Source organism: Panthera tigris, chromosome C1, assembly GCF_018350195.1.
Source record: "Panthera tigris isolate Pti1 chromosome C1, P.tigris_Pti1_mat1.1, whole genome shotgun sequence".
Taxonomy (NCBI): domain Eukaryota; kingdom Metazoa; phylum Chordata; class Mammalia; order Carnivora; family Felidae; genus Panthera; species Panthera tigris.
The window spans coordinates 91,733,642-91,759,935 of NC_056667.1; the positions used below are offsets into that span (position 1 = coordinate 91,733,642).

A 26,294-nucleotide genomic window follows, 5' to 3' on the forward strand; every position below is an offset into this window, starting at 1 on the left:
CAGGCACCTTCATAGGCTCCTCTTCTCCCATCTACCCATGAAATGTTGTTCAAAGTAACTCATTTTTATCCACCTCTGGGGCTTCAGCCATCAGAGAAAAATACTCTAAATTCCACATGTTTTCAATCTTAACCTTTCACCTGAGCTAAGGCCGCCCTCCTCACCCTGTATATCTCACAGGCAATTTAAATAAAGACTCATTATCTCTTCCATTCCCAGCCTGCCCTCCTCCTGCTTCCAAAACTCAACCAATGGAATTAACATGCATCTAATTGTCCAAATTACATACCCCAAAGTCCCCTTAACTCTTCCCACTGCCTTTCCTCCCTGTCCTGTTGGGCAGCCAACTTTATCCACTACCAAACCCCCAGCCCCAAACTCCTGTACTCTGCCTCTGGGTCTTCTATTTCTTCCACCCTGAACACGGGAAAATCCTATTCATCCTTATCCAGAAAGTGTCAACTTCACTTAATTGTTTCCTCTTCTGAGTTCTAGACAAATTGCTTCTTCATTCTGAACAAACACAACTTGATGCTAGATTTAGTTTTTAATGACTGCTTTATATATGTCTCTCACTAAGTTGTAAAATTCTTGTGGGCAGGTTTTTGGTTTTTTGATCACTGGGTCTAGCCAATGACTGACATTTTAGGAAATTAAAAACTATTTTATATAAATAAATGCATGAATAAAAGAGTGAACTGAGAATGAGAAGCTCTTCAATTACAGCTTTCAGAGATTAGTGGGAGGGAATATTTGACTTGAAAGGACAATTCAGTTTGAAAACACTAACTTTATGTATCCAAGTAGGCAAATATATTGTAATAACATATGCATGCCTATGGAAAGAAGGTAATTGCTATGCATCTAAGGAGGCTTTATTTTCAGGCTTTTCAGTTCTTTGTTATCAACAGCCACAATTTAAAAGGGAAAGTATTCTTTTAACCCTTCCTATAGTCTTTTATTCTAGGGATAGGAATTAAAGTATAAATAAGACAGGGCACCTGGGTGGCTCGGTTGAGCGTCTGACTTCCCCTAACGTCATGATCTAACAGTTCCTGAGTTCCAGCCCCATGTCTGGCTGTGCTGACAGCTTGGAGCCTGGAGCCTGCTTCTGATTCTGTGTCTCTCCCTCTTCCTCCAGCCGTCCCCCCCCCCCCCCGCCCCCGACTTGTGTTCTCTGTCTCTTCCTCTCTCTTTCAAAAATAAATAAATAACTTCACATACATACACATAAAGGAGAAAATGTGTCCACAGCAGTTGAGTGCCTGTGCACTTGGTAGGCCCTCCACACATTTTAATCCCTTTCCGTTTTCCTACCTCGTCCTAATATTAGAAACCTCCTGACTTCAGAATACCTAAAGGAAATCTTAGTTATAGGATTTCAATTTGACGAAAGTAACGTCGTGGAGATTCTGATTAACCCTACTAACCCATGACTCTCAAACTCAAGAGGGGTGGAAAAAATCACTGGAGGGGGAAGGGAGAAAGGAGGCGAAGCAAAAACTGAAAGAAGGCTGGGGGGAAGCTGTAGAAGGAAGCTCCATTTTGGTTGGGTTTTGTCTTTTTTTAACCCCAGAGAGGCGTGACGCTCTAACTGCCCTCGTGGGTCAATTTCCCGGCGAAGCGCCCGCCCGCCCCGAATTTCCTCGCCCGCCCTCCCGCTTCCGCCCCGCGGTGCGCTGCTGGCCGCCGCCGCTGGGGGCGCCTCTGGCCCCGTTGGCTGTGAGGAGGCGGCGGCAACGGCAGTCTTCAAGTCTTCGCCTCTCTGGGCTCTCAGACGCGCGGCGGCGGCGGCGAGCTGCACACCGAAAAGGCGCCCACCGCCCAGGCGAGCTGCAGCACGATCGCTCTTCGCGGGCGGGCGGGGTCCTCGCCGCCGCGCCCCGGCCCGGGCTGCCGCGAGAGGCGGCGGCGGAGGCGGCGGCGGCCCCTGCCCCGGCTCTAGCCGGCCCGCGGCGCCCCCCGGCCGCGCCTCCGCGCGCAGCTCGCGGCCCTGGCCCTGGCCCTGGGGCTGCGCGGACCCGGGTGTCCGGCGAGCTGAGGCGGCGGCGCCGGTCCGCGCGCCCCTTGGGGCCGCCCCCGCATCCCGCTCGCCGGCGTCTGGCTCTCACGATGATGAAGAAGAAGAAGTTTAAGTTTAAGGTGGACTTTGAGCTCGAGGAGCTCTCCTCGGTGCCCTTCGTCAATGGGGTCCTCTTCTGCAAGATGCGGCTGCTGGACGGCGGCAGCTTCACCGCGGAGTCCCCCAGGTAACTCGCCCTCGGCGCCTCCCGAGCCGTTCCGCCTGCCCCGAAGGGGTTTGTTTCATGGGCAGCTTGTCTTTCCTTGGCCCGTTTACTTCAGGGGGAAGGCCAGCCTCGTGAGCTCCTCGTCCTCTAGGGACCCAGTCTGAAATCAGTCAGGAGTTTATTGATCTGCACAAAGTGCTTCGCAAATGGGTCCATCCCACCTGGGCTTGGCTCCTGCTCTCCTGATTCCAGATGGTTCCTGGTATCTACTCTTCCCTCCTAAATTCTCTAGGAATGGGTGCAGTGGCCAGAAGGGAGAGAATGCTTCTGGTTTCTCTTAAGACATTTACGTATTTGTGAAATGCAAAGTGGAAATTGAACTGTTATTGAAACAGAAACAAAAATAACCCAAACCGCTTGCGTTCCAAGAGCCCTCGCTCTGAACAGAAACCTGTGCTTAGCATTAACTCCTTTTCTTTTGTTTCTTACTGGGGGGGGGGGGGGGGGGTACTCAGAAGCCCAGGATGTGGCCAGGGTAGGCCTGATGAGGCTTGTCTTGACTTCAGTCAAGTGTTCCCTGGCAGATGAGACAACAGTCTGTGCCTCATCGGAGAGCTGCGTCTCCAGTTACGCGCTCAACACTCACTGAATTACCAGCCTTGAGGTGGCCACTAGTGGCTCTCAGTATAAAGGACTTGGAACCAGAAGGAGAGCCCAGACCTGTGCTCATTTTGAAATGAACCCCAAGGCACTCTCAGGGAGAGTCGTTGGCAGATTGCGGACTGAAGTCAAGGGTGATAGTATTCCTTAAGTAATTTAAGGTCTATTGGGTAGGTTGACAGATTTGCCCTAAGGTAAGTGTTCTTTAAGAAAATAGGAAATTTACATAATTTTTAAAAACGAACTTTTAAGTTCCTGAGATCAAGAAAAGAGATTAACAATTAATACTTATTTTGCCAAAATTTACTGTTCATGAACTTTATTTTTACCCTAAAAAATATTCTGCTTTCTTTTGATCTGTCATCCCTATTAATGTAAAGAGAATAAGATAAATAGGTTGTGAAATTGGGGCCAGAAGATTGTCTACAATGGCAACACTGAAGCCTGTAGAAGCCAGAAAATGTAATGGCTAGTTGGCTGAAGCCAAGGATTTATAAAACATTATTGACTCTCAGAATTAAAAAACAGCCAAGGATACTTTTAAAAATTAAACTGATGACAAATCTTTTGTGGCTATTCAGCTAATTAATTACACTGCAATCATTTTAACACACTGGTAGGAGAACAGTGTAACTTAAAATGGTGCACCAACTATTGTACCAGCTCCTAAAGCGTTGAAAAACCAAAGCCAATTCTTGAATGTCCTGTAGGTACAAATGACTGCCTTATCCTGGATCTTACCCTGTTTGCTGCAGGGTCACATGCCCCACTAATGGCTGTTAGGCCAGCTCTTCTGGGCCAGTGATGACACCTGGTGGTCAGGGCACTACTTCTCTCTTAACTCTTTCCTCCCTCAGATTATTGATTTGGCTTGCTACTGACAAATCCGTTATTTCAGTGTTGCAGGTAATCATTTATTCAGCGAATACATGTAAGTTGGGTCCTTTAAGCTTATTACTTTATTTCATTCTCACAGAAAACCTGTGAGGTAGGGATTCACATTTTATGAATGAATAAACGGAGACTCAGGTTAACTTTCCCAAGGCATCCACATGTGGTAAGTGAAATGCCAAGATCTTGTTATGGGTCTGTCTGATTTCAGATTGATGCCAGATGAAGGAGAAAAGTGTGCTGTGCTGAGTAGGAAGCTTCCTAATGGTTTTAACAAGCAAGGGGTATAATTTGATTTCTAATTTGCAAGAGTTGGAAAGGAAAAAGCAGAGTATCCTGGGTTAAATTTACCCCCTTCTCTTCCAACAAAAATGTGACCTTAATGAAAATCAGTAAGGTTGAGAATAGTGCTCTATGTGGCCAAATACAAACCCCTGTAGTTTTGAGGGAAATGATTCATAAGGAGCCTGTGCCTTGTTAGGGAGAGGTAGTTTGTGTAAAGCTAAGAGCAAGGACTTAGGATAAGGCAGATCTGAGCCTAAATCCTGACTCCACCGTGGTAAACCTGGGTAGGTTACTCAGCCTCTCAAAGATTGCATCTACAAAATAGAAACCATCACTGGCATATGGGGTTGTTGTGAGGATTTAGTAAGTTGATGTACCAAAAACAGATATCACAGTGCTCTAGCACCCAATTGACATTTAAAGAGAAGACGAGGAGCTTGTCTGAGAGGGTTTGCTTCCTTTAGATGTTGATATTTAACTCCTTTATCCTGACAATTACAAAAGTGTTGGTTTGAAAACGATACCTTAGGGGCGCCTGGGTGGCTCAAATAGTTAAGTGTCAGACTTCGGCTCAGGTCATGATTTCGCGGTCTGTGAGTTCAAGCCCCACGTCAGGCTCTGTGCTGACAGCTCAGAGCCTGGAGCCTGCTTCAGATTCTGTGTCTCCCTCTATCTCTCTGCCCTTCCCCCACTCACGCTCTGTCTCTCTCAAAAATAAATAAACATTAAAAAAAATTGAAAAATGTACCTTATTCTACAAGGGGAGAAAAAAACCTGAAATATCTAAAGGATGTGAATTATTTTTAAATTACCTAATTTTTAATTATTGGGTACCAGGCTAGGCATTGCATCTGTAATTAAATGCTAGAATTTAATTTTTTTAAATAACTTTATGTGCCTCCTATAAATCAAATATGGCTAACGCTATAACATTTCTCCCATAAAAAAATATGAAATTGGGGCACCTGGGTGGCTCAGTTGGTTGGGCATCCAACTTCAGCTCAGGTCATGATTCATAGTTCCTGAGTTCGAGCCCTGATTGGGCTCTGTGCTGACAGCTCAGAGCCTGGAGTCTGCTTCCAATTCTGTGTCTCCCTCTCTCTGGCCCTCCCCTGTTCACGCTCTGTCTCACTCTCTCAAAAATAAATAAACATTTTAAAAAAATATATGAAATTAACTTCATAGAAAAGGGTTAACATAGCAGGCCCAAAACTAATTTCTTAAAAAGGCCTGCTTACAATGTTTTTGCTGGCATCAGGGAACTTGAATGGTCACCAGTTCACTACACTGATGTAAAACTTTAGAGTGTCTCACTGTGCCTAGACTACAAACAATGTGATTTATGCTGAATACTTTCTAGGAGTCTGGAATTTTGGTCTGTGCCAGGGGAAGGGTCACCAAATGAGCTTCCTTGGTAGACGACAGGTGTTGCCACAATTTGATGCCAGAGAAACTGTGTTCTGGGTGACTCCACTGGGAAGACTTAGAAACTTGCCCATGGTTTCCAAGGACTTTGGTCCATGAACCTTTTCCCTTTACTGATTCTGCTTTGTGTCCTTTCACTATAATAAATCTTAGAAATGAGTATGACTATATGCTGAGTCTTATGAGTCTTCCCAGTGGATCACTCAACCTGGGGATATTCTTGGAGACCCCTGATGCATGAATGTACATAAAATAATAATTCATTTTTTTAGAGAAAAGCCTTAGAGGTACATATCAAATTATAAATATATTTAGCTTTATACAGAAATTAAAGATGCAGATCATTCATTGCTCACCAAATATTAATTGAGCATTTACCAGGTTTCTAACTGTGTATCAGGGGCTCTGAGAAGGACAACAAATAAAAATGCCCATAAATGAATTAGCTCTACTTAATGAAATTAGATCATAGATGTATAATTGCTTACCAGTAGGAGACAGTATGATTTAGTGGCTAATCAATGGGTGAGACAGTATATGAGTGTTGTTGAAATTCTGTAGGTAGAGAATTTATTTGCAGCTGAAATGGTTACTGAAAACCATATTGGCTTTTCAGCTGAGCATGCCAGGAGGCTGAATTTGCATTGACAAGGAAGTGAGGGTGAGAGGGCAGCTTGAGCAGGTTATCAGTAGGAGCTGGTGACAGATCAGCCTGATTGCAGAGAGAGTTCACACCGAACAGAAGCAAAGATAAAGACTTTGAAACCATTACAAAGAGTTTGCTTTCCACTGCTCATTGGATAAAAGTCAATTTGAGATTCTTGCACTAAGGTGTAATGTGATTAAAATGGTATTGAAGATGGCTGGCGGGCTGATGTTTGTCAGATTCAAGTGGGGATAGACTAGAAGTGGGGAGACAAAGTAGGAGTCTGTTAAAATAACCCAGGAAGGAGCTAATAAGAACCTGAACTTGGAGGTTGTTCTATATAAGTAACTGATAAAATGATAATGCTATGACAAATGCCCTTATGACATGACAAAGAAGTCCAGAAGAATCTTTGTTTCATTTTGTTTTGTTGAGGTATATCGTGGTGTATTTGAGGTGTATTTGTTGATAGAATACTGTGGGGGGAGGATATGAAGAGGTAGGTTTTATGTTTAACACACAACATTGAGATGACAGTGAGCCTGATAAGCACTTAGAGACATTTATTGTAGATTTCTTAGGTTCTGTTCTACTGCAAATAAGGCTGCTTACTAAACTTTTCATCTAGAATTTCCTTATACTGTTTTGCCTTTTTAAAGATTAGTAGTGAAAATTAATTTTAGAAGGATCCAGTTTCTCCTGGGAAAGTGTGCTTAGTGAAGGGGTTAGAAATAATATAAAGACCAGAATGTGTTTATTTGTGATAAATGTTATTAAAATTGTCAGATTTTCCATATCATAATAAATAAAACATTCAGATAACACTTTGTATGATTACAGTAATCTAATAAACTGAAACCCAATTATTGCCTAATAAAATATTTTTGAACCTTTCAAAAAGACAGAAAATTACATTATTTAAATCTTTTAAGAGCATGCTTTCTTTGTAAAAGCATTAAATCTCTTGAGGTTTCTTAAGACTGAGAAGAAGTTTCATTTCTGTCTGCTTTAATAAAGGAATAAGAAGAAAATTTTCCTGCATTTTTAGGATTCCCAAGTTTGCCATATTTTGTTCAGCTTTTTCTGTGCTCATCGCTAAATACTTCTCTAAGTTTCACATGAGCCTGTGGCAAAAACCATGTGAATTCAGGGAGTGTCTGGGAAACTAATGAGCACATCTGTGTGTTGGATCTTTTACTCTGTAAACAAGCTGAAGGGATTTCTTCTCTTTGGCCAGAGTATGTCTTCATGTTTTCAAGATTTTAGTTCACTGCGCATTGTGTACTTATTTTTAGTAATTTTTTTCCATATTGCAAAAGTGAGAGATTCTTATGAAAAATTTAGAAAATAGACGGGTGCCTGGGTGGCTCAGTAGGTTGAATGTCCGACTTCAGCTCAGGTCGTGATCTCATGGTTGGGTTTGTGGATTCAAGCCCCACATGGGGTTTTGCAATGACAGTGCAGAACCTGCTTTGGATTCTATCTCCCTCTAAAAAAATAAACAAACATTTAAAAAATTTTTTTAAAAATTTAGGAAATAGAAAAGCAAAAAGAAAGAACAAAAGTTGCATATAAAGGACCAACTAGAAAGTATCGCTATTATATTTTGGTATATAACATGGGAGTCTTTATTGATACACACCCACAGATCACATCACATCACATAGTTTTTTAAAATCCAAAATAGTATCATAATGTACTTAATATGTTTTTCCCTTAATGTATCTTCCCATATCATTACATATTCAATTACAAAATATTTTTTAATAGGTTGTTATCATTCATTCCATTGTATGGATCTCCATGGTTAATTGAACCATGCCTCTTTTGAAATAGTCTTTATTCTATGCTACCTTTTTTTTTTTTAAGCTTATTTATTTATCTTGAGAGAGTGCCCAGGAGTGGGGCGGGACTTGGGGGCAGTGAGGGGCGCAGAGAGAAAATCCCAGGCAGGCTCCGCACCATTAGCACAGAGCCCCTTATGGGGCTCAAAACCACAAACCGTGAGATCATTACCTGAGCTGAAACCAAGAGTCAGATGCTTAACCGACTGAGCCACCCAGGTGCCCCTCTCTGCTATCTTTTTAATTAATACTTTTATGAACACACTACAGTGAGCATCATTAAAACCAAATTTTGTGCACATCCATTATTATTTTTTAGGACTAATACTTAGAAATGGAATTACTGAATCAAAGTGAATGCAGATTTCTAATGCCCTTGATGAATTATCAACTTGCCCTTCAGTACATTAAGTTGACTTTTTAAGGTAAAAAATACTAATGATTAGCAAATATGAAAAATAACCAGTATTAGAAATGCTGTTTGGCCATATGGCACAGAATTCTATTTTTTCATAATTCACATATATATCATATTAGTTTCAGGTGTACAACATAGGGATTTGACATTTGTATACATTGCAAAGTGGTCACCACAATAAGTCTAATTACCATTTGTCACCTTACAAAGTTAATACTCTATTATTGACTGTATTTCCCACGCTGTATACTACATCCCCATGGTTTATTTATTTTATAACTGGAAGTTTGTACTTCTGAATACCCTTCACTCATTTCGCATCCTCCCAACCCTTTCTAACAACCACCAGTCTGTTCCCTATATCTATGAGTCTGGGTTTTATTTAAAAAAATTTTTTTTTACCATTTTCATTTATTTTTGAGAGACAGAGACAGAGTGTGAGCAGGGGAGGGGCAGAGAGAGAGGGATACATAGAATCCGAAGCAGGTTCCAGGCTCTGAGCTGTCAGCATAGAGCCCGACACAAGGCTGGACCCCACGAACCATGAGATCATGACCTGAGCTGAAGTTGGATGCGCAACCAACTAAGCCACCCAGGTGTCCCTTGTTTTGTTTTTTAGTTTCAATATGTAAGTTAAATCATACAGTACTTGTCTTTCTTTGTCAGATTTATTTCTTTTATTATAATACAAGATCCATCCATTGTGCCATTGCCACAAATGGCAAGAAATCATTCTTCTTTATAACTGAATAATATTCCATTATATATGTATACCATATCTTTATCCATTCATCCATCAATGGACACATCAATAGACACATGTTTCTATTATCTTGGCTATAGTAAATAATGCTGTAGTGAACATAGGGTGAGTATATCTTTTTGAATTAATATTTTTTTCTTCAGATAGATAGCCAGTAGTGAAATTGCTGGATCATATGGTAGCTCTATTTTTAATTTTTTGAGGAATCTCCATACTGATTTCCATAGTGGCCGCACCAATTTACATTCCCACCAGTAGGGTTCCCTTTTCTTCACATCCTCCCTAATACTTGTTATTTCTTGTCTTTTTGATAATAGTTATTCTTAAAGGTGTAACGTATTTCGTTGTGGTTTTGATTTGCATTTCCCTGATGATTCGTGATGTTGAGCATCTTTTCATGTGCCTGTTAGCTATCTGTATGTCTTCTTTAGAAAAACATCTATTTAAATCCTCTGCCTATTTTTTTTAGTTTTTATTTGAATTCCAGTTAGATAACATATAGTGCATTATTGGTTTCAGGTGTACAACAAAGTGATTCTGCACTTCCATACAACACTTGGTGCTTATCAAAACAAGTGTGCTTCTTAATCCCCATCACCTATTAAACACATCCCCCCACCCACCTTCCCTCTGGTAACCATCAGTTGGTTCTCTGTATTAAGAGTCTGTTCTTGGTTTGCCTCTCTTTTCTTTTTCTCTTTGCTCATTTATTTTGTTTCTTAAATTACACATATGAGTGAAATCATATGGTAATGTCTTTCTCTGACTTATTTTGCTTAGCACAATACTCTCTAGCTCCATCCATGTCCTCACAAATGACAAGATTTCATTGTAGATATGTCTCTTGAAGCAAAGGAAACAAAAGCAAAAATAAACTATTGGGACTTCATCAAGATAAAAAGCTTCTGCACAGCGAAGGAAACAATCAGCAAGACTAAAAGGCAGCCTACAGAATGGGAGAAGATATATGCAAATGACATATCTGATGAAGGGCTAGTGTCCAGAATATATAAAGAACTTATGAAACTCAACCCCCGAAAGACAAATAATCCAATTAAAAAATGGGCAGAAGACATGAACAGACATTTCTCCAAAGAAGACATGCAGATTGGGGCGCCTGGGTGGCTTGGTTGGTTAAGTGTCCGACTTCGGCTCAGGTCATGATCTCATGGCCCGTGAGTTCGAGCCCCGCGTCGGGCTCTGTGCTGAGCGCTCAGAGCCTGCAGCCTGTTTCAGATTCTGTGTCTTCCTCTGTCTCTGCCCCTCCCCTGTACATGCTCTGTCTCTCTCTGTCTCAAAAATAAGTAAACGTTGAAAAAAAAAATTAAAAAAAAAAAAAAAGAAATGCAGATGGCTAACAGACACATGAAAAGATGCTCAACATCACTAATCATCAGGGATATACAAATCAAAACTACAATAAGATATCACCACACACCTATAAGAATGGCTAAAATCAACAACACAAGAAACAACAGGTGGTGGTGAGGATGTGGTGAATGGGGAACCTTCTTGCACTGTTGGTGGGAATGCAAACAGGTATGGCCATTTTGGAAACAGTATGGAGGTTCCTCAAAAAATTAAAAACAGAACTACCCTACGATCCAGCAGTTGAACTATCAGGTATTTACCCAAGGAATACAAAAATACCAATTCAAAGGGGTACATGCACCCTGATGTTTATAGCAGCATTGTCTATAATAGCCAAATTATGGAAACAGCCCAAGTGTCCATTGACTGATGAATGGATAAAAAAAGATGTGTGTCTACACACACACACACACACACACACACACACACACACAGGAATATTACTCAGCCATGAATAAAATGAAATATGTGCCTATTTTTTTAATCTTTAAAAAAATTTTAATGTTTATTTATTTTTGAGAGAGAGAGCACAGGGAGGGGCAGAGAGAGAGAGAGAGGGACAGAGGATCTAAGCCAGCTCTGTGCTAACAGCAGAGAGCCTGATATGGGGCTTGGAATCATGAACCGTGAGATCATGACCTGAGCCAAAGTCGAACACTTAATCAACTGAGCCACCCAGGCACCCCTCTCTATTTTTAATTTGATTGTTTGTCTATTTATTATTGAGTTGTATGAATCCTTTATATATGGGATATTAATCTCTTTATTGGATATATGACTTGCAAATATCTTTTCCCATTCAGTAGGTTGCATTTTCATTTTGTTGGTTTCCTTTGCTGTGCAGAAGCTTTTTAGTTAAGATTGTCCCATTTGTTTATTTTTGCTTTGTTTCTTTTGCTTTTGGAGTCAGATCAAAAAACATCACTTGGACCAATGTAAAGAAGTTTACCACTTATGTTTTCTTCTAGGAGTTTTATGATTTCAGGTTTAACATTCAAGTCTTTAGTCCATTTTGAGTTGATTTTTATGTATGGTATAAGATAGTGGTTCAGTTCATTTTTTTGCAGGTGGCTGTCCAGTTTTCCAAACACCATTTATTGAAGTGACTGTCCTTTCCCCATTGTATATTCTTGCCTCCTTTGTCCTAATATTTTTTATTTATTTATTTAGAGAGTGCATTTGGGGGAGGGAGAGAGAATCCCAAGCAGGCTCTGCACTGTCAGCGCAGAGCCCAATATGGGGCTTGAACTCACAAACCGGGAGATCATGACCTGAGCCAAAGTCAAGACGCTTAACTGACTGAACCATCCAGGTAGTCCTCCTTTGTTCTAAATTAATTGAATATATATGCATGGGTTTATTTCTGGGCTCTCTATTCTTTTTCACTCATCTGTGTGTCAGTTTTATGTCAGTGTCATAGTGTTCTGATTACCATAGCTTTGTAGTATAGTTTGAAATCAAGTAGTGTGATACCTTTGGCTTTGTTCTTCTTTGTCAATGTTATTTTTGCTATTCAGGATCTTTTGTGGTTCCATACAAATTTTAGAATTACTGGTTTCAGTTCTGTGCAAAATGTATTTGGAATTTAATAGGGATTACATTGAATCTGTGGATTGCTTTGAGTAGTATGGACATTTAAACAGTATTAATCCAGAGGTGCCTGGGTGGCTCAGTTAAGCATCCAACTTCAGCTCAGGTCATAATCTCACAGTTCCTGGATTTGAGCCCCGCATCAGGCTCTGTGCTGACTGCTTGCTCAGAGCCTGGAGGCTGCTTCAGATTCTGTGTCTCCTACTCTCTCTGTTCCTCCCCACTTGCACTCTGTCTCACTCTCTCAAAAATAATAAAATAAATGTAAAAAAATTTTTTTTAATTTAAACAATATTAATCTAGTCCATGAGCCTAGAATATCTTTACACTTTTTTATGTCATCTTCAGTTTCTTTCATCAATGTCTTATACTTTTCAGTTTTTAGGTCTCTTCCTTCTTGGTTAAATTTATTTCTAGGTAACTTACTCTTTTTCCTAAAATTTATTTATTTTTTTTAGAGAGAGAGAGAGAGAGAGAGAGAGAAAGAGAGAGAAAGAGTGCATAAAGGGGGATGGGGGCAGCAGAGAGGGAGAGAGAAGGAGAATCCCAAGAAAGCCCCACGCTCAGCATGGAGTCCAGCATGGGGCTCCATCCCACAACCCTGGGATCATGACCTGAGCTGAAATCAAGAGTTGTACACTCAACTGACTTAGCTAGCTAGGCACCCCTATTTTATTCTTTTTTATAGAATTGTAAGTGGGATTATTCTCTTGATTTCTCTTTCTGCTACTTTGTTGTTGGTGTATGGAAATGCAACAGATTTTTGTGTATTAATTTTGCATCCTGCAGCTTTACTGAATTCGTTTATTAGTACTGTCTTTTGGTACAATCTTTAATGCTTTCTATATGTAGTATCATGTCATCCGCAAATAGTGTCATCTGCAAATGTGACAATTTCACTTCATTTCCAAATTATATGCCTTTTATTTCATTTTCTTGCATAATTTTTGTGGCTAAGCCTGCCAATGCTGTGTTGAATAAAAGTAAGGATAGTGGGCATCCTTGTCTTGTTCCTGATCCTAAAGGAAAAGCTTTTAGATTTTCACTGTCTAGTATGACATTAGCTGTGATTTTGTCAGTTATGGTCTTTATTATGTTGAGGTACATTCCCTTTATACCCAATTTGTTGAGAGTTTTTATCTTGAGTGAATGTTGCATTTTGTCAAATGCTTTTTCTGCATTTATTGAGATGACTGTATGCTTTTTATCTTTTATTTTGTTAATGTGGTACATAATGTTGATTGATTTACAGGTATTTAACCATCCATGCATCCCTGAAATAAATCCCATTTATTTGATCTTGGTATATGATCCGTTTAATGTATTGTTGAATTCAGTTTGCTAGTATTTTGTGAGTATAGTGCAGCTATGATCATCAGGAATATTGGCCTGTAATTCTATTTTTGTGTGCAGTATCATTATGTCATTTTGATATCAGGGTAGTGCTGGCCTCATAAAATGAGTTTAGGAGCTTTCCCTCTTCAGTGTTTTTTGTTTGTTTTGTTTTTAAGAGTTTGGGAAGGGGACGCCTGAGTGGCTCAGTTAGTTAAGCATCCCACTCTTGATTTCAGCTCAGGTCATGATCTCATGGTTCATGGGATCAAGCCCCGCATTGGGTTCCTTGCTGATAGCAGAAGCCTGCTTGGGATTCTCTCTCTCCCTCTCTCTGCCCTTCCCCTGCTTGTGTGCTCTCCCCCCACCCTTCTCCAAAAATAAATAAACTTTTAAAAAATAGTGTTTAAAGAGTCTGGGAAAGATAGGTATTCAATCTTTGAATTTTTGGTAGAATTCTCCAGTGAAACCATCTGGTCCTGGACTTCTGTTTGTTGAGAGATTTTTGATTATTGTTTTGATCTCTTTAGTAGTAATCAGTATGTTCAGAGTTTCTATTTCTTCATGATTCAGTCTTGGAAGATTGTAAACTTCTAGGAATTTATCCATTTCTTCTGCACTGTCCAATTTGTTGTCATATAATTGTTCTTAGTATCCTCTTGTGATCCTTTGTATTTCTGAGAAGTTGTAACTTCTCCCCTTTAATTTCTGAATTTATTTGAGCCATCTTTCTTTTTTCTCTTGGGGAATCTAGCTAAAAGTTTGTCAATTTTATTTACCTTTTCAAAGAACCAGCTCTTAGTTTCATTGACCATTTGTCTTTTTAAGTCTCTCTTTTATTTATCCACTCTGATCTTTATTATTTCCTTCTTTCTCCTAACTTTGGGCTTCATGTGTTCTTCTTTGTCTTGTTTCTTTAGGTGTAAAGTGTTTATTTGATATTTCTCTTATTTCTTGAGGTATTGCTATGAAATTTGTCTCTTAGAACCTCTTTTACTGTATCACATAGATTTTGGTATATTTCTGCTTTCATTAGTCTTTAGATATTTTGTTATTTCTCCTTTGATTTCTTCAGTGACTTAGTAGTTGTTCAGTAATATGTTGTTTAATCTCCATGTACCTGTAGTTGTTCCAGTTTTCTTCTTGTGATTTCTAGTTTTATACCATTGTGGTCAGGAAAGATGAGTGATATTATTTCAGTCCTGTTGACTTTATTGAGATTTGTTATGTGGCCTACAATGTGATTTGATCCCGGAGAATGTTTCCTAGGTACTTGAGAAGAATGTGTATTCAGATGCTTTTGGATGGAATATTCTGTATATATCTATTAAGTCCATCTTGTCTAACATGTCATTTAAAGCTAATATTTCCCGGGGCGCCTGGGTGGCTCAGTCGGTTGAGCGTCCGACTTCGGCTCAGGTCACGATCTCGCGGTCCGTGAGTTCGAGCCCCGCGTCGGGCTCTGGGCTGATGGCTCAGAGCCTGGAGCCTGCTTCTGATTCTGTGTCTCCCTCTCTCTCTGCCCCTCCCCCGTTCATGCTTTGTCTCTCTCTGTCTCAAAAATAAATAAACATTAAAAAAAAAAAATTTAAAGCTAATATTTCCTTATGGTTTTCTACGTAGGTAATCTATCCATTGATGTAATTGAGGTGTTAAAATTCCATATTATTATTATGTTGCTATCAATTGGCCCTTTAGGTCTTTTAATATTTGCTTTAGATATTTTGGTGCTTTTATGTTGGGTGTATTTATATTTATAAATGTTGTATCTTTTTGCTGGTTTGTGATCTTAATCATTTTTGCTTTAAACAGAATATTCTGAAGTCTATTTTGTCCAATATGAGTATAACTACACCAGCTTTCTTTTTGTTTTCATTTGCATGGAACATCTTTTTTCATCCCTTCGCTTTCAGTCTATGTGTGCCCTTCTAAAGTGAGTCTCTTGTAGGTGGTATATAGATGTGTCTTGTTTCTTAATCCATTCATCTAATCTACATCTCTTGATTGGACAACTTAGTCCAATTTACATTTAAAGCAATTATTGGTAGATATGTACTTGTTGCAATTTTGTTAAGTGTTTTCTGGTTGTTTTTGTAGTTCCTCTCTTCCTTTCTTGTTCTTTCTCTTTTCTCTTGTGGCTTGATGACTTTCTTTAGTGTTGTGTTCAGATTCCTTCCTCCTTTTGTTTTGTGTATTTGCTATAAGTTCTTGCTTTGTGGTTATCATGAGGCTCACATATATCATCCTATGTATATAGCAGTCTACTTTAAGTTGAAAGCAACTTAAATTTGAACACATTCCAAAACTCTACATTTTTTATTCTCCCCTGACACATTTTATGCTTTTGGTGTCACTTTTTACATCTTTTTGTTTTATGTATCCCTTAGCTAATTATTAGAGTTTTTAATTTTACTACTTTTGTCTTTTAGCCTTTTAGTAGCCTTATAAGTTATTAGTACACTACCTTTACTATATATTTACCTTTTCCAGTGAGATTTTTACTTTCATATGTTTTCTTGTTATTAATTAATGCCATTTCTTTTCAGCTTAAAGAAGTCTCTTTAATATTTCTTATAAGGCCATTTTAATAGTGATGGACTTCTGTAGCTTTTGCTTGTCTGGAAAACTCTTTCTCTCTCCTTCAAATCTAAATGATAACCTTGCTGGGTAGAGTATTCTTGGTTTGAAGTTTTTTCCTTTCAGCACTTTGATACTTTATGCTACTCCCTTTTGACCTGCAGAGTTTCTGCTGATAGCCTCATGGGGTTTCCTTTGTACATAACAATTTGTTTTTCTCTTCCTGCTTTTAAGATTCTCTCTTTAACTTTTGACATTTTAATCATAATGTGTCTTGGTAGCATCTTTGGGTTCATTTTATTTGGAATTGTCTGGGCATCCTGGACCTGGACATTGGTTTCCTTTCCTAGGTTAGGGAATTTTTCAGCCATATTTCTTCAGGTAAGTTTTCTGCCCCTTACTCTCTTTCTTCTCTCTATAAGACCCCAGAAATGCAAATGTTATTCCACTTGATGTTGTCCTAGATATTCCTTAAATTATCTTTATATTTTAAATTCTTATTTCTGTTTGCTCTTCTGTTTGGGTGAGTTTCATTGCTTTATCTTCCTCCTCACTGATCAATAGTTCTACTTCACCAAGTCTACTGTTGAATTCCTCTTGTATATTTTTCAGTTCAGCTGTTGTATTCTCCACCTCTGTGACTTCTGTTTGGTACTTTTTAAATATATTTTCTATCTCTTTGTTGAAGTTCTCACTGTGTTCATTCTTCTGAGTTTGGTGAGTGTCTTTATGACGATTACTCTGAATTTTTTATCAGGTACATTACTTATCCCTGTATCATTTAGGCCTTTTTCTGAGGTTTTGCCTTGTTTTTTTATTTGGAATGTGTTTCTTTGACTCCTTATTTTACTTGACTTTCTGTGTTTGTTTATGTGTATTAGGTGACACAGCTCCCTCTCTGTCTTGAAGGAGTGGCCTTGTGTAGGTGATAATCCTTGTCATTCAACTTTGCCCTAACTCTTGACTATCTCTCAAACCTTTGTGATTGTCTAAGCCACCTGATTTATTATTCTTGATATTCCCATGTTGAGGTTGTGCCAATACCTGTTAGTGATCCAAGGGGAGGAATCTCATTTAGCATCTAGTTTCAGACTGGAAGCCAGACCCTCAGGCAGGAGCTTTTAAAGTTTGCAAATATATACAATCTTATGGAGCCACAGTCATAATCTATATTAGCCTCCAGACCAGGAGATCTTGAGGTATTCCCTGGGCAACAGTTGCAAAAATCTGGGAAGGCTCGTTGAGCCGTATCAAGGTGAGTGGCATGCACAAGGATGTTATTTTCCCGCTTACATTCCCTGATAGGCCTCGTTAGCCTCTAGATGTATGGGAAACCTGAAGCCTATGCCTTGAGCTGAAGCTCCAGGCTAAGTAAATAGGCCTTTTTCACAGGAAGACTAGAGTTGTGTTTCAGTCTGCTGTCTTTGTAGTCCCCAGGTCATGATGGCCTGCCAAGAGCTGTCTTTTGGACTGTTACAGTCCCATGGAGCTCTGGAACACCAGTCCTCTTGACCAGCAGGGTCAGATAATCAACAGACATCCCCTATATGGATTGCACATGCCCCCTGGCTTTAGTAAAGGAGCTGGAAAATCTAGGGGGTAGGACATGCTCCCCAGTGTTAGAAAAGCAACAGGAAAATGTCTTAACCACATGTATTCATATGATTCAGCAGTGTAGCAAGTGAGTGAGTGCCTGGTCCATGCACATACACAGGCTTTAGGCTTGGGAGTAGGAGGATGCCCCAACTACTCGCACTTTCCAGCCCCAGCTAGGGGGCGGGGGGTTGGAACAGCCGGTGCTGGCATACTGTAGCTAGGGAGTGGGAGAACTCCACAACTGTATGTGCTCTCTGGTCTCAGCAGGTGAGAGGTAAGCATGACTGCTTACCCAACCCATCCTAACAAAGCAGTTCTACATCTAAGGTCACCCACCTGTGCTAGTAGTCTATGTGGAGAGTGCCACAGTGGTTTCTGCCAGTGCCTTCATATCTAGGAAGCATCTAAACTAGCCTCCGTTCCTCCGCCCAGTGCCCCCAGATCAGCAAATGAATCTCCTTCACACAAAACCTCAGTTCTTTTCAAACTGCTGTTTTTCACTGGGTCTCAGGGTGAGTAAGGATGTACATGGGCTCTCCAGGAGGGGAGTCATAGTATCCTACAGCACTTTGGGACCCCCAGACATCAGTCCTGTTGGTTTTACAAACCAGCCATTTTGGGTCTTGTCTTCATGGTTCATATTCCAGGGGCTGCAGAGCCCATTGTGGAGTACCAACCCCTGACACCTCCAGAAGAGTGCCTATCTGGTGAGATCCCTCTCTCTTATGTGTCACCACACCAGGGGTGGGTTTTTTTGTGAGACTGTGTCTCTGCCTCTCCTACCCATCTTGATGTGGTCCTCTTTTCCTTTGTTGTGGAGAGTACTTCATCTTGTTTTCAGATCTTTATCAGAGAGAAATGATCCATATGTAGCTATAGATGTGATGTTTCTGTGGGAAGAGGTGAGTTTGGGATCTTCCTATGCTGCCATCTTGGACGACCCCCCCCCCATCACAGAGGGTTTTTTTTTTATTAATTTATTTTTTAATTCCAGTACAGTTAACATACAGTGTTAGTTTTATGTGTACAATATAGTGATTCATCCATTCTATACGCAGCTCAGTGCTCATTATAAGTGTACTCTTCATCCCCTTCACCTGTTTCACTTGTCCCCCCCACCCACCTCCCCTCTAGTAACCACCAGTATGTTCTCTATAGTTAAGACTGTTTTTTTGTCTTTTTTTCTTCGTTTTGTTTCTTAAATTCCACATAGTTAAATCATATAGTATTCCTCCAGTCATTCACTGACTTATTTCTCTTATTTCACATTATACTCTCTAGAACCATCCATGATTTCATTCTTTTTTATAGCTGAATAATATTCCATCTTCTTTATGCATTTCATCACATCTTTATCCCCCACGTCTTCTTTTGTCAATCAGTGGACCCTTGAGCTGCTTCTGTAATTTGGCTATTGCAAATAATGCTGCAGTAAACCTAATGGTGCATGTATCTTTTTGAATTAGTGTTCTCATATTCTTTGGGTAAATACCCAGTAGTGCAATAACTGGACATAGTTCTATTTTTAATTTTTTGAGGAACCTCTATGTTGTTTTCTGTAGTGGCTGTACCAGTTTGCATTCTCACCAGCAATGCAAACACTAGGGTTCCTTTTTATCCATATCCTTACCAATATTTGTTTCTTGTGTTTTTTTATTTTAGCCATTCTGACAGGTGTGAGGTGATCTCTCATTGTGATTTTGATTTGCATTTCCCTGATAAGTGATACTGAGCATCTTTTCATGTGTCTTTTGGCCATCTGTGTGTCTTCTTTGGAAAAATGTCTTTTCATGTCCTCTGCCTATTTTTATTGGATTATTTGGGGAAGGGGTATTGAGTTGTATAAGTTATTTATACATTCTGGATACTAGCCCCTTATCAGATACATCATTTGTAAATATCTTCTTCCATTCAGTACACTGTCTTTTGTTTGGTTGATTTTTTTCCTTTGCTGTGAAGAAGTTTTATTTTGATATAATGCCAATAGTTTATTTTTGGTTTTGTTTCCTTTGCCTTAGGAGACATGTCTAGAAAAATGTTGCTACAATCGATGTCAGGAAAATTACTGCCTGTGCTCTCTTCTAGGAGTTTTATGGTTTCAGGTCTCACATTTGGGTTTTTAATCCATTTTGAGTTTATTTTTGTGTATGATGTAAGGAAGTAGTTCAATTTCATTCTTTTGCATGTAGCTGTCCAGTTTTCCCAACACCATTAGTTGAAGAGTCTACCTTTTTCCCATTGCATGTTCTTGTCTCTGTCAAAGATTAATTGACATTAATTAATTAATCATGGGTTTACTTTGGGGTCCTCTATTCTGTTCCATTGATTTGTCTGTTTTTGTGCCAATACCATACAGTTTTGATTACTACTGCTTTATAGTATATCTTGATATCTGGGATTGTGATTCCTCCAGTTTTGTTCTTCCTTTCCAGATTACTTTGGCTAGTCACAGTATTTTGTGGTTCCATACAAATTTTAGGATTATTTTTTCTAGTTCTGTGAAAAATGTTGTTGGTATTTTGGTAGGGATTGCATTAAATCTGTAGATTGCTTTGTATAGCTGGGACATTTTAACAATGTTTTTTCTCCTGATCGATGAGCATGGAATATCTTTCCATTTGTGTCATTTTCAATTTCTTCCATCTGTGTTTTATAATTTTTAAAGTACAAGTCTTTTAAAGTACAAGTCCTTAGTTAAGTTTATTACTAGGTACTTTATTTTGTTGGGTACAATTGTAAATGTGATTGTTTTCTTAATTTCTTTTCTGGTTCATTATCAGTGTATAAAAATGCAACAGATTTCTGTGTACTGATTTTATATCCTGCAACTTTAGTGAATTCATTTATCAGTTCTAGTAGTTTTTGGTGGAATCTTTAGGATTTTCTATGTAAAGTATCATGTCATCTGCAAATGGTGACATTTTACTTCTTCCTTACCAATTTAGATGCCTTTTATTTCTTTTTCTTGCCGCATTGCTATGGCTAGGACTTTCAGTACTGTGTTGAATAAAAGTGGTGAAAGTGGACATCCTTGTCTTGTTGCTGATCTTAGGAAAGCTTCTCACTTTTCACCATTGAGTATGTGTCACAAAATTCTTTATACCCTGACCAGAAATGGGGTCATCTATTCACATTATTAGAATATCTCACATTATTACAATACTATATTGTAATAATGATAGCTAACATTTTTTAGTGCTTTTCCCATGTGCCAGAAACTTTTCTAAGCCTTTATATCCTCAAAATACTCCTAGTAGGAAGGTACTATTATTACATTATTACTGTTGTTACTTTTGCTTATACCTGAGAAAACAGAACTGCAAAGAGGCACTGGAAGTTATAGTTAATAAGCAATAGAGCTAGGAGGTAGTTTGGTTCTAGGGTACACTCTTGATCACTAAATTTTGCTGCCTTTCAAGTTTTATGTTTTCTCATTTTTATATTCTAACAAAATTGTAGGTAAATATATATAGTATGACTTTTTCTGAATGTTAGTCTCAGAAAACTGGTTCCAATATGTGACACCACTAAACAGGTCACTGGACCTGGCCCCTCTAAATTTGCCCTAAGATTATTGTATATCAGACATAAGAAACATAGTACTAATACATATGTTTCTTTTTTCAAGGTGTGGTTTTCTAGTACGAAGTCCTCAAAATTCAGTCTCATTACTGGATAGTTGTGTCTTATAACAACATTGTTAATATCATTTTAACCAGTAAGTTGATATTCACTGTTGCATCACTAAGTCTTGCACAGTAAACAGTTCATAAATATTTATCAAGAGAATGCAGATATTTAGAGAAAGCATCTGTCATATCTTTGCTAAGGATGACAAATACACAGAGACCCCCAAATTAAATATATAGAGAAGTCATTTAGGGAAGTATATGCTGTCCTATGTACATGGCTTATAAAAAATTAGTGTTCAGTTTGGGGTGTCAGCCTTTGAGGGATACTATGTGAGATCCAAAGAAATTTGTTAAGATTCTGAGGAATCTTGAATTATGTTAACAATGGGGGACTAGAGTGAGACTCGAGAGAAAATGATAGTCTTCAAATACTAAAACAAAAAAAGTGTGTATGTGAGTGTGTGTATGTGTGTGTGTATTTTACATTCTTAATTTTATTTAATTCTGATAAAATCCCTTTTATAGAGATGCTGCCTCCTATTGGGTTTGGGTATACATTAGATGCTATAACATGTATATTGAAAAATAATAAGTGGTTTAAAACATATAGACATTTGTTTTTCTCTCATATAAATTCCAAGCTGATGTGGTGGCTCTGCTCTGTCAAGTTGTCAGGGGCCCTGACTTTATCTTGTTGCTCTGTCATACCCAGGGTATTGTTCTCATCCACAGGGTCTAAGTTGGTTCACCCCACATCCGAATTCTAGCCACTAGGAAAAAGGAAAGGGGAAGAGGAGGTCCCTGTTGCTCATAGCCCATTGACCAGAACTTAAGCAGAAAGCCACATCTAGCCCCAAGAGAGGTTGAGAAATATAGTCTTTCTTGGGTGTCCGTGTACTCAGAAAAAGATTCAATTATGGTAAAGAGAAGGGAGGACAGATATCAGGGTACAGCTAGCCTCTGTCACACCACTTTTTTAGAAATGAGAAAGTCGATCCTCAGAAAAAGCAACATAATTTGTTCAAGGTCACAAATCACTTAAATGAGAGACATTTGAAAGACTATCTCATAAAGAGGGAATAGACTTATGCTGGGTACATCAGAGGACAGAACGTAGGACCAATGGAGACGTGTTAAAGAAAGCATCTCTCTATCCAGTATGATATTAGAAAAGTAATCTCTAACATTTAGAATATAGTAGTAAATAGGCTACCTCAGTCTCTGGTCCATTTGTCAGGGATATTGTCCTTCATTAGAAGGATTGGTGACCTAGACGGTTCTCACAGCCCTTTCTAACTCCAGGATTGTGTGACAGGGCTTTCTGATTTCTGATTTTTTATCAGTATTTCCTGATACTGCTCTTCGCAAGTCTCCCATTTTAGCCAAGACTGTTCAGCTTATATTAGCCAAATGTCTGTGGGTTTCTGTCTCCTTGGTACTCTCTCCTTTGGCCACCTCTTCACCATTCTTTCAGTTGGTTCACATTCCAACCATTCTTCAAGAGCTAAGTCAAATGTCTCATCACCTTTATGCCCATACGTGTCCCAACCTACAGTCCACCCACTGCTTTCCTGTAATGTTTACTACACATACTGTGTCCTTAATTAATGGTGGTTGTCTGTTGAATGAATGAAATCTTACCTCACTGTACCACTCCAGTTTTACCTCACACTCAATTCCTATAGTTGTTTCTACCCCAAACTTGTTCTTTTAATTGCCTTTATGAAAAATTTCCACATAGTATAAAATTTACAGTAGTAATAATAAATAAAGGAAAAAGTAGAAAGAAGTGTTTAACTGTTTGGGGGAGGAGAGTAGAGCAGGGAAAGTGTCATGGAAGAGAATTCCTCAGCAAGATTTTGAAAAAAGTCTAGCTGAAGGAGCATGCAGGAACAGCAGCATGGTATGTACAGGGAACACTGTGAAGACGGGTTTATCACACTATCCAAAAGATTATGAACTCTTTGAAGGAGAGAGTAACCCCCGCCCCTTTCCAAACGTTCACGTTACACCACTTCACATTTAGGAAAGATCTCCTTTCGTGTGGTAACAACTTTTCTCATAAAAGCAGAAATGCTCTTCAGATTTCTTTCAGTTAGCAAAACCCAGCACCAATGTAGGTCTTTCCTAAACGTGACACAAACTTTCAGAAAGTGAGGGATACCTGTGTGTGGTATTCCCCTCCCTTATTTGTAGTTTCGGTTTCTGAGGCTTCAGTTACCAGAGGTCAACTGGGGTCAGGAAGCAGATGATCCTCCTAATGAATGGTCAGAAGGTCAGCAGTAGCCTAAGGCTGTGTCACAGTGCCTACATTATTCACCTCGCTCATCACAGACCTTTTATCATCTCATATCCTCATAAGAGGAAGGGTAAGTACAGTACAGTAAGATATTTTGAGGGAGAGACCACATTCACATAACTTTTGTTACGGTATATTGTAGCTGTTCTGTTTTATCGTTACTTATTGTTGCTAATCTGTAATCTTACAGTGCTTAATTTATAAATTAAACTTTATCACAGGTACGTTATGTATAGATAGGAAAAAACGTTCGCATAGAGTTCAGTACCATCCATGGTTTCAGGCATCCACTGGGAGTCTTGGAACATCCCCCCCCCCCCCACCGGTCATGGGGACACTACTATAATTGTGTATTACTGCTGACACATAAAGAAAGGGAGAGAGGGTGGTCTCTATAAGGATTTTGGACTTAACTTTGATACTGTAGGGCCTATGGAGCCAAAAGCAGAGGAGTGTGTGATTTATGCCAAGTTAGTAGGTTGGCTTAAGGCTGGCATTTAAGAGAATTCTCATCTGACGACCTTAGCTTTCTCAGTAGCAACTGTGAAAGGATGAATAAGGAACATGAGGATAACGTAAAAGATCAGAAAAGCTTTTGTAAGTGATGGGAGAGGAAGCTGACCAAAGACAAATCCAAAAGGCCCAAGTGGAATTTAAAACATGAATTTTAGTGATGGCAATGTACATGTTAATGCATTTTTCTTCAGCAGTGCTCATAGGTTTGAGATAGTGAGATAGGAAGAAATGGTTAGAAGGTTTGATTCAGGTTTAGATGTTTGTTAGGTATGTGGAAAGACTAAGGAGGCAAGGGAATTAAGAGTGTTGGTGAGAAAGGAATTTAAGCAGTCACTCATGGGATCTGCACTTCATAAGGAGAGAAACCAGGCCAGAAAGATAAATCAGGAAAACATAAAATGGTTAGAAGATGCAGGCCTGGGTGATTGTATGTATGGAAGGAATGAGGCTGTGACAGATTTGGTGGAATAAGAGATGTGCTCAGAGAGTGGGATACGGAAGCTTGAGGTTCCTTCTAGAGCAGTCAGGAGGGTTGGCAAGGTCCAGGGTGCAGGTGTTACTAAAGTGATGTAAGAATAGGCATAGGGCAAAGAACTCTGGGTCTAGGGTGTTACGTCATGTGCATGATGTTAAATAGTGACTGTGATTGCAGGTGTGGGGGTGAAGAGAGAAAGATCAAAAAAGATGTGCTTCAGTGTGACATTAACTAGGAGAAGAAGAGTGTAGGCTGATACTATAGCCTGACATTGTGTGCCTCAAACTTGGAAGTAGAACTACAGCCTACAAATGACATTGAGGAGTTAGGGAAATTCTAGTGCCGCCTTCTGTGGAAGATGGGGGTGGAGAATAAGCATCACCTATGCCACAGGGCTTCAGTACAAGTAGTGTCCCCCTGAGATAGTTGGTTTCAGTTAGGCAGTGAGCAGAGTGTTCTTATATGAAGAGGTTCAGGCTATATCAGTTTACTTACCCCTCCGGAACCAGGGTTTCAGGCAACATGGTCAAACGAGTTGAGAAGGAGAGCAGCAACAGGAGAATGAATCAGAGCGAGGAGGGATAGAACAGTGGGAAAGAGCCAGCTGGGGATTCAGGCAGGCTGGGCGACTAGGATCTGCGTCATAGTCTTTTCCTGTGAATTACAGGGACGAGAGGTATATAGAGAAATGAATGGCCTGAAGACTTCCAATATGGACATGAAATAATTTAGCGTTCTAAGGCCCAGGTAATACAAGACATTTGCTCCAGCTGTCTCTACTACTTCACCTCTCGGAGTACAAAAACAAGGTCACGCGCATCTTTCCTTCCACTTCCTAGGAGGCCTTCTCCTTGATTGTCTGTGTCTCTCAGTCCCCTACCTACAGACGTGATCTTCACCCTCACTAACCTTGTCACCCTGTTTCAGAGGATAAATGTTCTTCCTTCTGTTCAGTGCTCATTTTTTTGAGTATCTTTGACGCCACCTGCATCTAACTTCCCTCTCCCTCTGCACAATTCTGATCCAAACTTCATGAAACAGTAATCCACATTTGCTGCCTCTTAAGTGTTCCTCCTCCCTGCTCAACCCTATACTCTGATTTCCACCCCACCACTCAGTGGAGACTGTCGTTGCTGACATCATCAGCCATCTCTACCACATCTAGTCAATATTTTCTTATTCCTTTGTTTGTGCTCTATTCAAAATTATCTGGTAAATTTACCTCTTTCTTGAAACTTGACTATCTTGGTTTTCATGAATTTTATTCTCCACTTTAACCTCCCACTTCTGATTCTTCTGAGGTCACTTCTCACCTTCTTTGTTTTTGGTTTGTTTGTTTGTTTGTTTGTTTGTTTACAGACTTAACTTTTAGAGCATTATTACGTTCCGGGAAAAATTGAGAGTTCCCATGTACCCCTTGCCCCACACATGCACAGCTTCCTGGACTATCAGCATCACCCACCAGAGGGTACATTTGTTACAACTGATGAGCCTACATTCACACATCATTATCACCCAAAGTCCATGGTTGTCATTCAGGTTCACTCTTGGTGTCCCATGGGCTTTTTGTGACAGATGTGTTCTGACACGTATCCATCTTAATAGTATCATATAGAATAGTTTCAGTGCCCTAAGAATCTTCTGTATTACCTATTTATCCCTTCTTTTCCCTAATCCCAGGCTCCATAGGTTGCCTTTTCCAGAATGTCATATAGTTGGAATTATACAGTAGCTAACCTTATTCAG

The 26,294-nt window shown here is 39.5% G+C and overlaps 1 protein-coding gene across 3 annotated transcripts in view; it reads left to right on the forward strand.

The window, feature by feature from the left end:
• The first annotated feature begins 2,055 nt into the window (after positions 1 to 2,055).
• FAM102B (family with sequence similarity 102 member B) overlaps positions 2,056 to 26,294 on the forward strand; it is a 100,257-nt gene continuing 76,018 nt past the window's right edge. For all 3 annotated transcript variants that reach the window (XR_006221774.1, XR_006221775.1, XM_007090052.3), the window contains exon 1: positions 2,056 to 2,249. Coding sequence is in view for 1 of the 3 variants with exons in the window: in XM_007090052.3 (XP_007090114.1) it covers positions 2,113 to 2,249 (137 nt within the window). In the remaining 2 variants the exon portion in view is untranslated. The remainder of the gene's footprint in view (positions 2,250 to 26,294) is intronic.